Source organism: Rhynchophorus ferrugineus, unplaced genomic scaffold (assembly GCF_030347505.1).
Source record: "Rhynchophorus ferrugineus isolate W39M unplaced genomic scaffold, kcgeb_rfMv2 rfM6, whole genome shotgun sequence".
NCBI lineage: Eukaryota > Metazoa > Arthropoda > Insecta > Coleoptera > Curculionidae > Rhynchophorus > Rhynchophorus ferrugineus.
The window spans coordinates 6,204,172-6,218,966 of record NW_027472585.1 but is presented as its reverse complement, the minus strand read 5'-3'; the positions used below and the strand labels follow the sequence as shown (position 1 = coordinate 6,218,966).

Here is a 14,795-nt window from a genome sequence, read left to right as displayed (position 1 = left end):
TACATATATATAGTCAAATGCTCATGCAATATAAAACCAAGACGTTCTTTTGATATTTCACTTTTCGATCATTCAAAACGATTTTGTAGATTTTTTTAAATGCTTTCTGGCGTTACCACCTCACTTGGACGTCCACTGCGTTCTGCATCATCGGTGTATCTACGATCACCTTTAAAGTCAGCAATTATTTTCATTATTCATTATTCATTTTATGTCATTATTTTGAAAATGACAAATGTAGTGTCACTCTTATAATAATAACTCACAACCTTGTGAGTAGAATATCATGAAATTTTAACAGTTTTCTCTTAAAGATTAGTACTAACAGGGCTATTGAAAAGTCCCCGGGTTGACTCATAGATGGCGCTACTAGAATTAAACCTATGTTTTTTAGTTAGCCCTAACCCTCAAAATATGCGTAAATTTGACAGCTGTCGGACCATTAGTTTGTGAATTATAGCATTTTGAGTGAAGCAATTTTTGTTAAAAAGGAATTTCGCGTGTTGAAAAAAAAAACAGTTGAAGCAAAAACTTGTCAAAATCCACAAAATGATTTCGAATGACCCTAAATTGAAATTGGATGAAATAGCATGCACTCTAAAGATATCAACTGAATGTGTACATCATATCATTCAAGAATATTTGGGTATGACCAAAAACAACGACGGGTTGATGATTCTGAGCAGTGTTTGAAAATGATCAAGCGTAATAAAACTGAGTTTTTGAGCGGATATGTGACTATGGATGATACATGATGACACATGATGATCCCGCTCATGGCACACGTGGGAAAACGCAATAGTCGGCTGGCAAGGTTATAGCGTTTTTATTTTGGGATGCGCATGGAGTAATTTTCATTGACTACCTTGAAAAAGGAAGGACCATCAACAGCGACTATTGAAGGACGAAATCGATGAAAAACGGTCGCATTTGATGAAAAAGAATTCATCAAGACACCAAGATAATGCGCCGTGTCAGAAGTCAGTGAAAGCGATGGCAAAAATCCATGAATCGAGCTTCGAATTGCTTCCTCATCCACCGTATTCTCCAGATCTCACCCCTCAGCCACTATTTCCTGTTCTCAAACCTCAAAAGAATGCTTGCTGGGAAGAAATTTTCATCGAATGAAGAGGTGATCGCCGAAACTGAGGCCTATTTTGAAGCAAAGGACAAATCGTACTACAAAACTAGTATCGAAAATTGAAGGGAACTGTGTTGAATAAAAAAAATTAATTTTGGCAAAAAAATGTGTTTTACTATGGTAGTCCGAAGACTTTTCAATTGACCTGTTTACGGAAAAAGCGGCGAGTGCAATAAAACTAGCGCCATCTATGTGTTAGGCCCAGAACTTTTAGCCCATGTGTTATATGTATTTTCATCATTGTTTTTTTCAGATATAACTCAAAAATTAGCCAACCAATCAATAGTTCCAAGCCCGACCGACGACCTGAAAATGACCCGTCTAGGAGACATGAGCGGTCTCATAACTAAAGCGAAAGAAGGCCTGGCCAAGTCCAAATCGAAGGCCGACGTATTAAAGAGCCCCACCAGCGAGAACCTGCATAAGATCGAGCCGAAGAAATCCGAGAACGAGCTGCGTTGGGAAGAACTGGTGACCAACCTCAACAGGTCGCTGAATCTCTGCGATATGGATTTCACCGATCTAGTTACCGACGACGAAACCGACGTCCTGGCCCCCGCTACGCCCATGAACGGTATCCCGCCCCCGCCACCTCCCCCCCTAGCGAACAGGATCCCCGGAGCTCCTCCCCCCGTCCCCACAGCCCCATTATTCGCCCCACTGATGTCCAGGACTAGTAACAATAAGAATGGAGGCGATTCCAAAATATCGGTAAATAAATCTAGTGAATGTTTAACTAAAAATGTCCAATTGCTATTTTGTGTCTACTCAGACTAAGAAAAACAAAAAAACCGTCAAGTTATTTTGGAAAGAAGTTCGAGATGATCCAATTAGTCAATCAAAGTTGAAGACTGGTTATATTTGGGACGAACTGAGCGCCGTGACAGTCGACACGCAAAAATTGGAACATTTATTCGAGTCCAGAGCCAAAGATTTAATATCTAAGGTACGTTTTTCTTTTTTTTATTATATTTTATTTTCGGAATTTAGGCAGTTTGTTAAAAATGTTATAAATTCTCAAAATATCCACATAATTATTATTACGTGTTAAAGTAAGCTGATCCAAAATGTCTATATTGTTTAGCAACATTAATTCCTCGTTATAAAATGTTTTCTAAAAATAATTTAGTTCTAAAATGTTCTTTTAATTTAAGAAACAGGAAAGCACTAGACAGCGGAAGAAAACGCGTTAGAAAACGGCCAATCTTAAAATAAAAATTAATTTTCCAAGAATGTCAAAGTTAGAAATGAATATACCCATATATTAGCGTTGGGAATTATCGACTGTTTCAGTCGTGACTAGTGCAATAATTCAAGTGTTTTTCGCGACTAGTCGACTGAAACAATCATTACTAGTTTTTTACTGACTAGTTTTTAACGTTCACTCTTTCCGTCCCAACCTTAACCTTAAAAGTGATGTGCCGAATTTATGCTTACATGTAAATATAGTCTATTTAAAGTTATTTTGTACATAAGTCGTCTAAATTCATGACATTTAAGTTCAGTTTGGCTTTAGCATACAACAAAATTCCAATCTAAATATAATAATTGAACAAAAATGTTATCAAATATAATTTATTTTAAAATTATAGTACATCTAAAAACTACAGTTAATTATACCGCCCCAATAGTTTATAGGTTAGAGTTATAAGCTCTTGTCACTATTGCTTTCAAAAATTTTGCATACATCTGACAACCGGACGAGTTTGACAGGCTCATTCGTTTACGTGTTCGAACTAATCAGACAGGATTGCGTCTTTTTTTAAATAGAATAAAATGAGAAGGAAAATATTGTCTGATTCTAAAACGAATTTACAAATTGCGACAGGCAATACATTAAACATCTTGATGACGCATATATAAATAAACTTTAAACAGACTTTGAATGATGGTTTTATGTTATGTTTGTAATATGATTTGTCATAGTTATATAGCTGACTAAAAATAATTTTAGATCATTCAAAATGAAACTGATCTTTGGTACATGATAAAAAAAATCAGCAATTATCTCTTCCCTTTTATTTATAAGAAAGCATTCGAATGAAATAGAAATAAACCAATTATGTTTTTTTTTTACTTTCCAATTATTAAAATACTATGAAACGTATAAGGATGATTTACAATATAAGATATAATAATATATATAGATATATATATAAATAATATAGGTATATATAGGTAAATACTTAAAACATGGCGTTTAGAAACGCATATTTTATTAAAGGAATATATATCTTGCAATTTCATAGTGTTATAACTTTTTTATCCCTGTCGTTCTTTACCATTTAAATAAAAATTACCACTGTCAAATCGTTGAAACACAAAAAAAACATATCAATATCATATAACAGCAAAACTATTAGCTACCATAAGCAAATTTATACAAATTAAGCAACAAAACTAATAAATGTCGAATACATTGAATAATTCAATAATACAAAATGGTAAACTGTTATTTTATGTAGAGATATATCTAAACCTTTTAGTTTAACAGTTAGGTTAGGTTATTCAACCGTTATTTCCATAGATGCTTCGCAATCTCCACCAATAAATATAGCTGATCAATATACATGCAAGCGTCTAATATGTTTTATATAGTTTAAAGAAGAAAACTACAATAAAATCTATAGTTTATTTATAATAAAAACATAATAGGTAATTAGTATAAATATGTTAGTACAGTTAATGCAATATAGAGAATAAATTAAACTATATTAGCCCATTAAACTTAGATTCTTATTTATGTTTTCGACATAGTGAACAAGAAATAATTATGACGTGAGTTGATTGGAATCAACTAAAAATATTGTTTTACTATTTTTTGAACTACGAAAGAAAATTAATCAACAGTAATTTACTTTTGAGAATTTATACTCATTATTGCACTTATTTTATTGTAAATTAGTACACTATTTAATTTAAAATTAATTGCCTAATAATTTCTTGATTGGTTAAAATACTTTTTGAAAATGCTTTGGGACTGTTAGATATAAGACGATGCTCTAATTTTTCCAAGTAATGTTATTTTTCTTTTTTTTTTTTCTCTCCTCTTTTGCTGATCCTGGGTAACACCTGACTTGGTGACCGCAGGAGGTGAGTTTTATCAAATTTTATTCGGTGGTGGTACCAACTGTCTCTGTTCCTATGCTCCACTTGGTTTTCTTTGGATATTTGTGACACAATGTAACATAATGTACATAATGTAAACCACCAAATCGTTCTGTAGCAAACATATTATATACGGCATGATTTTACAAAAAGATTATGCATGTAACAGCACACGCAATGACACTATCACACTAGATATATTCGACAATGTAGTGTTTTTATGTTTTTCATCCAATTACCGTTATATTTAGATATGTTTAATTTTATTTATCTCTTTAGAAACAACAGGAATTGAACAAAAGTAAGGAAATAATCGTGTTGGATCCCAAGAGGTCCAACGCGATTAACATTGGCATGACAAAGCTTCCACCGCCAAGATCAATTAAAACAGCCATTCTGAAAATGGACGCTACCATCATGAACAGGGAAGGTATCGAAAAACTGTTGACCATGTTACCTACAGAGGAAGAGAGAACAAAAATTCAGGAAGCACAAGCTGGTTGGTTTAAAATCGTCTTTAAAATAGTCCGGATGATTTTAACGCCGTTTTCCTGTTTCAGCCAATCCAGATATGCCTCTCGGCAGTGCCGAACAATTTCTCCTTACACTGGCGTCGATCTCAGAACTACCAGCCAGACTGAAATTATGGGCATTCAAGTTAGATTACGAGAATGCCGAGCGTGAAATAGCCGAGCCCTTAATGGACCTGAAGCAAGGTTTCGAGGTCCTCAAAGTGAATAAAACTTTCAGAGCCATACTCAGTACCCTCTTGTCGGTGGGCAATTTCCTCAACGGCAACGAAGTCAAAGGTTTCCAGATCGAGTACCTAACCAAAGTACCTGAAGTAAAAGACACTGTCCATAAACATTCGCTGCTGCATCACTTGTGCCACATAGTAATGGAGAAGTTTCCTGAAGCCACTGACTTATATTCTGAGGTTAGTAAGAATATTGTCACTTTTTTATTTTAACCAGTTATCGCCCAGTGGTCCCAGTAATTTTGTTTATGTAAATAACATAACATAGCAAAGGGAATAATTTAACAATGAAATGAAACTTGTTTTCACAATATTTCTAATACGAGGGTGGTTCAAATATGATGGAGACAAACGCTGTAGATGGTCGTGGCTTGAGTATGTGATAGCTGGGTCCCTTACGAACAGTGTGGCATAGTTTTCGTCAGGAGCGCATGCTTCACGGGCGTCCTACGACCATGAGTGAACGTCAAGTGCCAACCGCCGTAGCGCAACGTACTGCCATTCGTTTTTTAGTTCGGTAGTGAGTGCCTGAGTAGGGCTACCGTGTTTAAACCGTTTTAACGTACCATTAATGTTGCATACTACTCTAACCTTCTGAAAACACACGTCAAAACCGCTCGAAACGGAGGAGCATTGCAGCACAAAGTGCGATTCTTCTCCAGGATAACGCGCGCCTACATACCGCGCGTCTCACGCTCTATACAATATCAGAATTAGGGTGAAAGGTACTGAAGCAAAAAAAAAATATTTTCTGCTTTTCTGATACAATTGTCATTCTATAACCATTGAGATTTCTAGGCAACAAACGGAAATAAGTGATCTTGTCAAGGCTCTTTTGAAACCAGCTTTGCAGAGATCGGGAGTAATGATATCAGCCGGGGCAAAGTTCGGTATATATGGTGCATATATTTAAAATTTCTCGTGTCTTTCCTTTTACATTTTTCAACATTTAATGCTGAGTTTTTTTGATAATCTTTTGACTGAGTAATCATTTTTACGTTTTTACTTCAAATGCGCTGTAGTATGGATTCAATGAATAAGTATTTCTGGAGCCATCTGTCGAAATTACTTTTCCCCAACCCATTATATTTTCTCAATATTTCTTTTTAGATCGGTGCAATTACAAGAGCATCAAAGGTAGACTTCGACGAATTAACCCTAAACATACAACGGTTAGAAGCTGACTGTAAGGCTTCCTGGGACCATCTGAAACTCATTGCCAAACACGACGGTTCGACGATGATGAAAGTGAAGATGTCCGATTTCTTGACGGACTGTGCCGAACGTATCATCCTCCTGGGTATGATTCATAGACGCATCATGAATAGGTTTCACAAGTTCCTTCTGTGGCTGGGTATACCATTCCATCAAGTGGCCGATACTAAACCAAACGATTTCTCCAGAATCATATCGGAATTTGCTCTGGAGTATCGAACAACCAGGGAAAGAGTGCAGCAACAGTTGGAGAAGAAAGCCAATCACAGGGAGAGGAATAAAACAAGAGGAAAAATGATTACTGATGTAAGGTTTTGTTCATAAAATTATTAGGTTTTGTTTGATATTTGTTTTCATGTTCAGATGGGTAAATTCCGCTCCAAAGAAGATAGAGCCGATGCAGAGCTTCGACAGCTTCTTGGTAGCGATATATCAGATGGAGAAAGTATGCAAGGTATATACATTTAATTAAAAATACGTTAACTAACTTCTTGTTAAATCCAGATCAAGGGTTCCTAATATTTTAAGGTCAATCACTCATAAAACCCTTTCATTTTACATAACCCCACAAACATTTCAAATAAATGAGATTACTATTTAAGGAATGTTTATTCTGCAATAATCTGTGATAATAGCACATGTCTGTAAGAAAAATGCTAAAATGTTTGTGACGTAATCTTTATTGGATCGCTTTTGGGTGTGTTGACTACGAAAACGACCTTTTTGTCATAAGACGACATGTTTCTTGGAAATTTGGGTAACTAGTTTAACAATTTTATATTAAGAGGCCTAGAAAATTGAAATTGTATAGTCGATTCAAAGTTTATTTGAATATGCGTCATCAAGATGTTTAATGTATTGCCTGCCGCAATTTGTAAATTTGTTTTAGAATTAGACAATATTTTCCTTCTCACTTCATTCTAGTTAAAAAGAGACACAATGCTGTCTGATTAGTTCGCACGCGTAAACGAACGAGCCTGTCAAAGTCGTCCAGTTGTCAGACGTATGCAAAATTCTTGAAAGCAATAGAGATAAGAGGTTATAACATTAACCTATATACTATTGTGGCTGTATAATTAACTGTAGTTCTTAGATGTACTATAATGTTAAAATAAGTTATATTTGATAATATTTTTGTTCAATTATTTTTTAATATTTTGTTGTATGTCAAAGCCAAACTGAACTAAAATTCAGAGTTGATGCGGCAAAATTGCGACGTTTTGACGTCACAAATTTCGATGACGCATATACAAATAAACTTTGAATAGATTGTATATTTAAATCAATTATCTTTCAAAAGTGATTCTACAAATTTTTTCATCAATCAGAACTTTATGTGCAGCTGCAGTAAAAGAACTTTGGTACCAACGTTTCTTTGAGGCTGTTATTTTTAACAATTTTAAGCTCCCTCTGGAGCTAACCCTTTTTGGTCCAGTCATTGATAATGAGTGTTATTGATTACAATTTTCTTTGTAAACGAATATTCGCTTTTAAAGTTAATTTAAGCCAATGATTTGAAGCATGACCAGATTTTCATCTTGTTCCATGCCATTCCGCATTAGTTCTTCGACTGTTGAACTGAAGATTCAACTTCTGAAGTTCCATTATGGTACTAATACTCTGTATTTCCAGGTACCTTACGATGGAGGAGAAAACCTCGGGACAACATAAACCAAAACCGTAACATGACGGCCAGTCCCGCTGGCCCCAACGGTAACTTAACAGACGGTGATGACGAGATATTAGAGAGTTTAGTGAAAACTGCCACGAAAGGACCCAGAACTGCGCCCAGAGAGAGGAAACGTACGCGACACGCAGACCGGAAGTCCTGTAAGTAATTATATCGGAACTGGGATAACACTTTAGAACTGTATTTCACTAGCTCAATTTTTGATTAGTTAAGAGATCGAGAACAAGGGAAAACAACCCGTTCGGGAACAGAGAATCTCCTTAATTTATGGGTGATGGGTATGTGGTGATGGTTTTGACTTTTTTTGTGAAATATTTTACTTCACGGTGGTTCTGTCTTTTTTTACCACCAGCTTTTTACATTCTTATGCTGCAACGTTCTACTATATAAGATGTCTCGAAAGGAAGTTTATATTTTCAAGGACTGACTTGAAAAGAATGTTTATTAATTAGTTATGATGATTTCAGATTTTTGCACAGCAGTATGCAGTTTTACATGTTTATTTAAATGAAAATGAACTTTACCAGTAAACAAGATCTCCATATAATGTCTTAGAGAGTTAAGTCACTATATGGCATCTTCGGGCATTAATTCCATAGAGTTATTTCTAAAAATATATTTGCTGTATTTTTCTATGTTTAATTTTTATACCAACTGAATATAGTAGGTATGATACTTTAAGTGTTTGTACAAAATAAAGCTTAATGTTGACATGTTCATGTGTAAGAGGGTATTCTCGTGTAGAAATTTGAAAAAATTTATTCGTATATTCAAAAAGTATGCTCTTAGGAGGATTTGTCATAACCACATGTTCCATGTAAACCAAACATACATAAACCTTCTGTTGAGACATCTTGTATTATTAATATTTATTTATCTATTAGCACAGATTTTTGCAATATTGAACCGCAACTTTTAAGACTATGCTTCATAAAATCTTTATGCAATTGTCTTTTTTAAATAATATCTGCAAAGGAGTTTTGTACAAACTAATTTTATAACGTAATTTTCTATAGTAACTTTTACTTATTAGCTTATTGGCAATGTCGGTATTATTTTACACCAAATGAACTTAAATTAAAATTCTTAATACAACGAATTAGTATAAATCTAAAAGTCAGTGTTAAGCTTGGAGTCAACTCAAATGTATAACCAAGTTTTTGGTTATTGTGATAACTGCACACATTTATATTTTCATGTACATTATATGATTCTTTGTTACTTCTTCATTGAACACTCAGCACTATATTTCGAAGCAAAATTGTTGCTAATTATAACTTAATTTTAGTTTTTGTTTATTTTTTACCAACTGGGAGGTATCTGGACTATTGGACCTAGTTCTTAACTATTTAAAATCTTATATAGTTCAGTTTTCATTAAAATCTGATCTTCATAATTTTTTTTTAATTATTACAACGCTCAATTTACTTTTCCATGAACTTTATTGTTCGATTATCGCTTTTTATAAATTATTAGCCGCCGTTGCAAGTTCAGAAATAAATAAAAAATAATATTTAACTAACCAGAGACCAATTTCTTGCATGACTACTTTTAACCATAAACAAATATAACATATATATGTTTGGTACTTAATCTTAAAGGATTTCCTGGATCACGTAATTAATGATTAGTGGCATTTTAGTGAATACAACCGATATGGTGAATGTGTTTTTTATAACCTATAAATCGTGATTAGTTATTTCCAAATACGCACTTTATGATATACAGAGATTATATTGCTATAAACGCAACAGTTTTTTAATCACTTATTGTTCTTTATTAAAATAATCATCATTATTCTGAATGTAGCAGCAGCAACTCTCTATATATTGTGATGTCACCATGTTAATTACCTTTTCCTTTACATTCGTTGCTAAATGCTCTTCATACAGAGCCAACATTTTAGAGCATGTGTCCATAAATATACGAATTCCAAGTACATCATTAAATTCTATATATTTTCTTCCATAACAAAGTATAGCACATTGATTTTTTACCATTTACCAAAGGTATAACGAAAGAACCCATAGTACACTTTTCCCTACTGTTAGTTCTTGTGGTGGTTTCAAATAGTACTGTAATAAAATGATCTTGAAGGTCAATGAATCTGCCATCATTTCTTAAACAACAAATTAATTCATTATCTTGTTCAATACTAGGTTATGGTTATAGATTACAGCACTTATAATATTTAGCACAATAATCCTTTAATATTAAGTACAATGTTTTTTTTTTTCGAAAAATTAATAATATTGATTTTTACATGTTATAGTGAGAAGAACCTTGAAGAGTGGATTGTCCGAAGAGGAAAAGCAACACCTGTCCACTTACATAAAGGGTTACTGATAATATGATATATAGATATAAAAAAGCGAGAAAATTAATGGATTTAAGTGTAAATTTACTGTTGTTTTATGAGTAGAACTCATCGTCTGTGAACTGTTAAAAAAGAAACAAAGGAAAAGGTACATTTAATGTTCCTCCGTGTGCATTTAACTTTAAGCCTGTTTCTTTGTAGAGTTTTTATATACTGAATCATTAATGTGATAATTAGATAGAGATTGCTGGTACTCATCTTTCGACAGCGTTTTGTTAACTTTTTTTTAATACGATGCGGATAATTAAGTTTATTTTGTTTTCTGATAAGGTTTAAGCTTTATTTATTTATTATGTTTTTGGTTTGTATTCCTAATAGGGGATGAGGAACAGCTTCCTTCCTATGCCTTTTTTAATGTATAAAAAGTTGACCACTAGTCTGATGTTGTATATTATCTCTTAAGCTCGTATTATCTCTATATTCACTTTTCTTTTGTATATTGCAATTGATATAATGATATTGTTCGTATTTTTTACGTTAATTTAGATGATTTTTTAGGTATTTTCCTTTTTGCTGTGGTTTTTAGTTAACTATAATTGAGATTGTTTAAACATTGTGTAAAATAATAAAACAATTTTGTTAAGTATTTGTGGATATTTGGTTTTTTTTGTTCTTTTTTATTTAGAATATTTATTATATATGAATATTTTCAGAAATTATTACCCATTACGGTTTTTAGATATTCTAGATGTGTATTAAGATGTGTAAGTATTGGCTATTTGATTGAATCTGTACATATTGCCCATCTTTCTGGTAATTTATGGATGCCACCCCAAAAGACCTGTTTGTTCTTTGAGCGAAACCATTCATCAAGCCATTTTCTAATTTATTCGAAATTAGTGAAGAAATTTGATAGATATTAAAAACAATGAAATATTAAGATTAAACAACGAAGAAAATGGTTGATTTATTATAAGAGGAATATTTAATATATAAGAAGAGAATACAATTTATAAAAACTGTTTATTATTTTCTTCAACAACATATATAAATTTTAAAATAAACAAACTAATCTGTATTTGAATTGACCGTATGTCAGTTTTCAACAAACAACATAACTTATTTTGTAATCTGATACTTTTTACTGATATATTTTTTATAAATTATATAAAAAAATAATAAAAACAGGATATAAAACCTATACAGTCTAACTGTAGTCATTGAAAATATAATTTAAAAGCATGTATAAATTATAAGTACACCGAATTTAAGATATTACTGTCCTAGAGAGGTATCAAAAATTCCTAATATTACATCTAAAAACCTTAATTAATTAGTTTAACGATAAAACAGACTGTTAAACGGAACGATAGCAAACTATGAATTAAAAAAAACTGGTTGCTTTGTTTGTCAGTCACAATTTTGTTTAAATGCGGTGGGATTTTCGAGATGAGGTAACTGTGTGATATGCCGTCTGCTGGAATGCCGTTCCATCTTGGAAACCCCACGTCATCTCGTTTACAACTCGTCGTGTTTGGGTCCGGAGAATTCATCGTGCGAGATGAAACCGTTCTTGTCTTTGTCCTCGTGCTGGAAGATCTCCTCCACGAGTTTATCGTGTTCCGCCATCATGTTTTTCACTTCTTCGCTGGGATTCTCACCTTCGGCAGCCACCATTTGTTTCTTCAAGTAGTTGCTCAACTAAAATAAGAAATATTCAGTATAAAGTGTTGTTTGGTTGGGTTCGAACTGGTCAAGAATCACGACCACTGGACAAGCCTTTGAGGAACAAGGAACATTCAGATAAACGTACACAATACATGACAGAAAAAATGCGATGATCTAAATAAAATCATCAACATCAAATGATTGTACTACATACTTTCACTGTTCGAATTTCCATTTGTTAATATGGTAATGGTAATTTCTTTTTCGATATACATTAGTGCATAAGGAAATCATACGAAACAATGTAGGTTTTTCTTTGGTATAATAGAAGTCTCTGTATATTCTGAATGAATGGATGAAGAATTATTTATTAATTTGCATTATTTATTAAATGATTTCTAATGCACAGCGGTACAAGTATTTAGTAACGTCTTAGTGGGCTATTAACTTCTGTTTTAGTGACTGCCTATAAGTTAGATTAGTTCTTTTGATTAAAAGCAAATAAATATAAGCAACTAGTACTGTTACTACCAAAAAGAATTTTTTAAAACTAACCAAAAATTCAATATATTCAGTTTGGAAGATAAACGAGTGTTTTCTGTAATAAGTAAATAATAAAACAAGAACAGTTTGTAATAATCTAATACCGTACATGATATGAAAAGAAGATAAATTGACAGACCACAACCTGAGAAAGGACTGCTGAAGGAAATTTGGTCAAAATTACAAAAAAAAAGAATTTTTACTTTCAATTGTAGCCACTATTGAGAAACCAATCAGATTTTGGTAACACTATCCTACAAAGAATGGTTTAGGCCTCAAAATGGGTGTATATATTTTCGTTCTCTGAATTCAACATTTGTTCTTTGATATTGACACATTAGTTAACTGTCAAAATACACATAATTTAATCGTGTGAAGGTTAGAAACAATGATAGTATTGCCATAGCGACAAGTTTCATAGTATTTTTGTCGTTATTGGTTAGGAAAATGTATAAAATCAATAACCAATGTTGTTACATATGTGGTGAAATAGTGTATTCGTGACATAAAACTAGATAAAGGTAGGAGACCAGGATAAGTAATGAACTCCACATGTGTGTCGTAACTTAATCTCTTTGTTGTCAATATCAAAATGTCAATGAAAAAGTAACAGTAGTTATCAGAATCTTCCAAGTGTTCTATAATCAAGACAGTTTACCAGTTTGTTGCTTATCACACCTCAAATTTACGAGTTCATGAAGAAAATGAAGACAGTGTTGAAGAAGCAGAACTCAACAAACCCTCCAACGTCCAATTATTCTAATTTTCAAAATTGATTCAAGGCATCTGGAACTCAGTGAACTTATCTAACAAGTATCTTATCTTAAGCATCTTATCTAACAAGTAAAATAACAACAAGTTAAAGTATCTAACAAGAGAAAAGTTCCAAAACTGCGATGTACATGTTATACAACAATTTAGACTCTATTAAATTTAGACACGTGAGATATTGCTAGCAGACGAAAATAATATTTAGCATTTTCCTTAAACTGAAAAATTCTTGTATTTTATAACACACAAACTAGAGCTTAATAGATATATTCGGTCTTCTTAATATAAATTTATTAAATATAAATTATTATAACTCACGGTGTGGAAGAAATATTTAAGCAATTTTAAACATCTGCAAAATAACAACTGAAAAAAAAACAGATTCTTATCGTCAATTAAATATATTGTAACGACTACCTGGATTTGAACTCAGGTTTTCCCTCTTAGTATTGAAGCAATAATATAGAAAAGTCCTGTTTTGTAAGTTTCAGAAATGCTGGTTGGCCTCATTGACCAAACATCACGCATTGTGAGTTATGAGCATTAGATAAAATGGAAATCTGTGTCTTTGTTTTGCAAAATCAAAGGTACTTAATTTCACTGATTTTTTTTTGTTAAGAGTTATGAAAATTCGACAACAATGAAATTATGTTAAAATGGACGACACTACAAACGTTACGGTTAGTACTAGACAAAGCGGTTAGTAAAGGCGTCAAATGATTGTGTCTTGGCGCAAGATAATTTCGAACCGTTGAAAATTTGGACTCTAAATTACAAAGTGGCTTACTTCGTCGCGACTCAGCTGGTTGTCTTTATCTGAGTCGATTTCCTTGAAAACGTTGGTTGGTGGTGGAGTATCACCAATGTTGATCAGTTCAACCTATAAAAATATAAATAGTATAATGAAATCAACTGGAGACTAACCTACAATTTGTTTTTGCAATAGCTTAAATCTATGTAAATATCTAACTAACTAACTTTCTACCTAACTTTTTGGTATTAGTTTTTTTTTTAATTTTCTAGCTTTGATACCAATTATTTATATTGTCACTGGCCTATTGTTATTTTCATGTAGCATCAGCAAATGTAGCCATGGTGATATTTTCCATTTTTGGTTACATTTATATGATATATGTAGGAGATGGTAAATAGCTGGCACCAATACACTTCCTTGTGGTACACCTGCTTTGGCTTATTTTATTGTAGAGTAGGCTTTATCTTGCTTGACTCCAAACTTTCTGGCTGTGGCGTAAGGTTTTAATAGTTCAGTCTATTGATTCGGTAACATTTAACAACAATTAACATTATAACAAACTGATATTTGTGTAAAACGTTGAACCAGTTTTGTAGCCATTGCTCATATGATGATCTTGCTGAGCCTTTTCAGGGATATCATCAGCTTCTATATTTATATTTATGAAACTATTTGCAATTGAGACCATCATCTCTCAATAAGCATTACCTACTTCTCTTATCAATAGAAAAAAATACTCTACTACTACTAGTAGTAATTCAATATAAAATCAGTTTAATAATCTATATGCTCATAAAAAGGTAAAAAGTTTTTATGGAAAATGTCTGAAAC

At 32.7% G+C, this 14,795-nt stretch overlaps 2 protein-coding genes across 9 annotated transcripts in view; one reads left to right on the top strand and one right to left on the bottom strand.

Annotated features, from left to right (window-relative positions):
- The window catches only part of Fhos (Formin homology 2 domain containing), a 142,185-nt gene extending 131,311 nt beyond the window's left edge, over positions 1–10,874 (top strand). For 4 of the 7 annotated variants that reach the window (XM_076407804.1, XM_076407805.1, XM_076407807.1 and 1 more), the window contains 8 exons: positions 1,395–1,852; positions 1,914–2,087; positions 4,529–4,748; positions 4,810–5,186; positions 6,117–6,527; positions 6,585–6,675; positions 7,854–8,051; positions 10,184–10,874. In XM_076407804.1, coding sequence (XP_076263919.1) covers positions 1,395–1,852; positions 1,914–2,087; positions 4,529–4,748; positions 4,810–5,186; positions 6,117–6,527; positions 6,585–6,675; positions 7,854–8,051; positions 10,184–10,257 — 2,003 coding nt within the window. In that variant the 3' untranslated portion in view covers positions 10,258–10,874. Of the gene's footprint in view, positions 1–1,394; positions 1,853–1,913; positions 2,088–4,528; positions 4,749–4,809; positions 5,187–6,116; positions 6,528–6,584; positions 6,676–7,853; positions 8,052–8,119; positions 8,190–10,183 lie in introns of all 7 variants that reach the window. The other 3 variants (XR_013006237.1, XR_013006238.1, XM_076407808.1) reach the window with 2 other exon arrangements.
- A 358-nt stretch (positions 10,875–11,232) lies between these two features.
- Fkbp14 (peptidyl-prolyl cis-trans isomerase Fkb14) overlaps positions 11,233–14,795 on the bottom strand; it is a 77,743-nt gene continuing 74,180 nt past the window's right edge. The window contains exons 3-4 of one of the 2 annotated variants that reach the window (XM_076407810.1): positions 13,986–14,090; positions 11,233–11,929 (exon numbers count right to left, since the gene is read on the bottom strand). In XM_076407810.1, coding sequence (XP_076263925.1) covers positions 11,747–11,929; positions 13,986–14,090 — 288 coding nt within the window. In that variant the 3' untranslated portion in view covers positions 11,233–11,746. The remainder of the gene's footprint in view (positions 11,930–13,985; positions 14,091–14,795) is intronic. The other variant, XM_076407812.1, reaches the window with a different exon arrangement.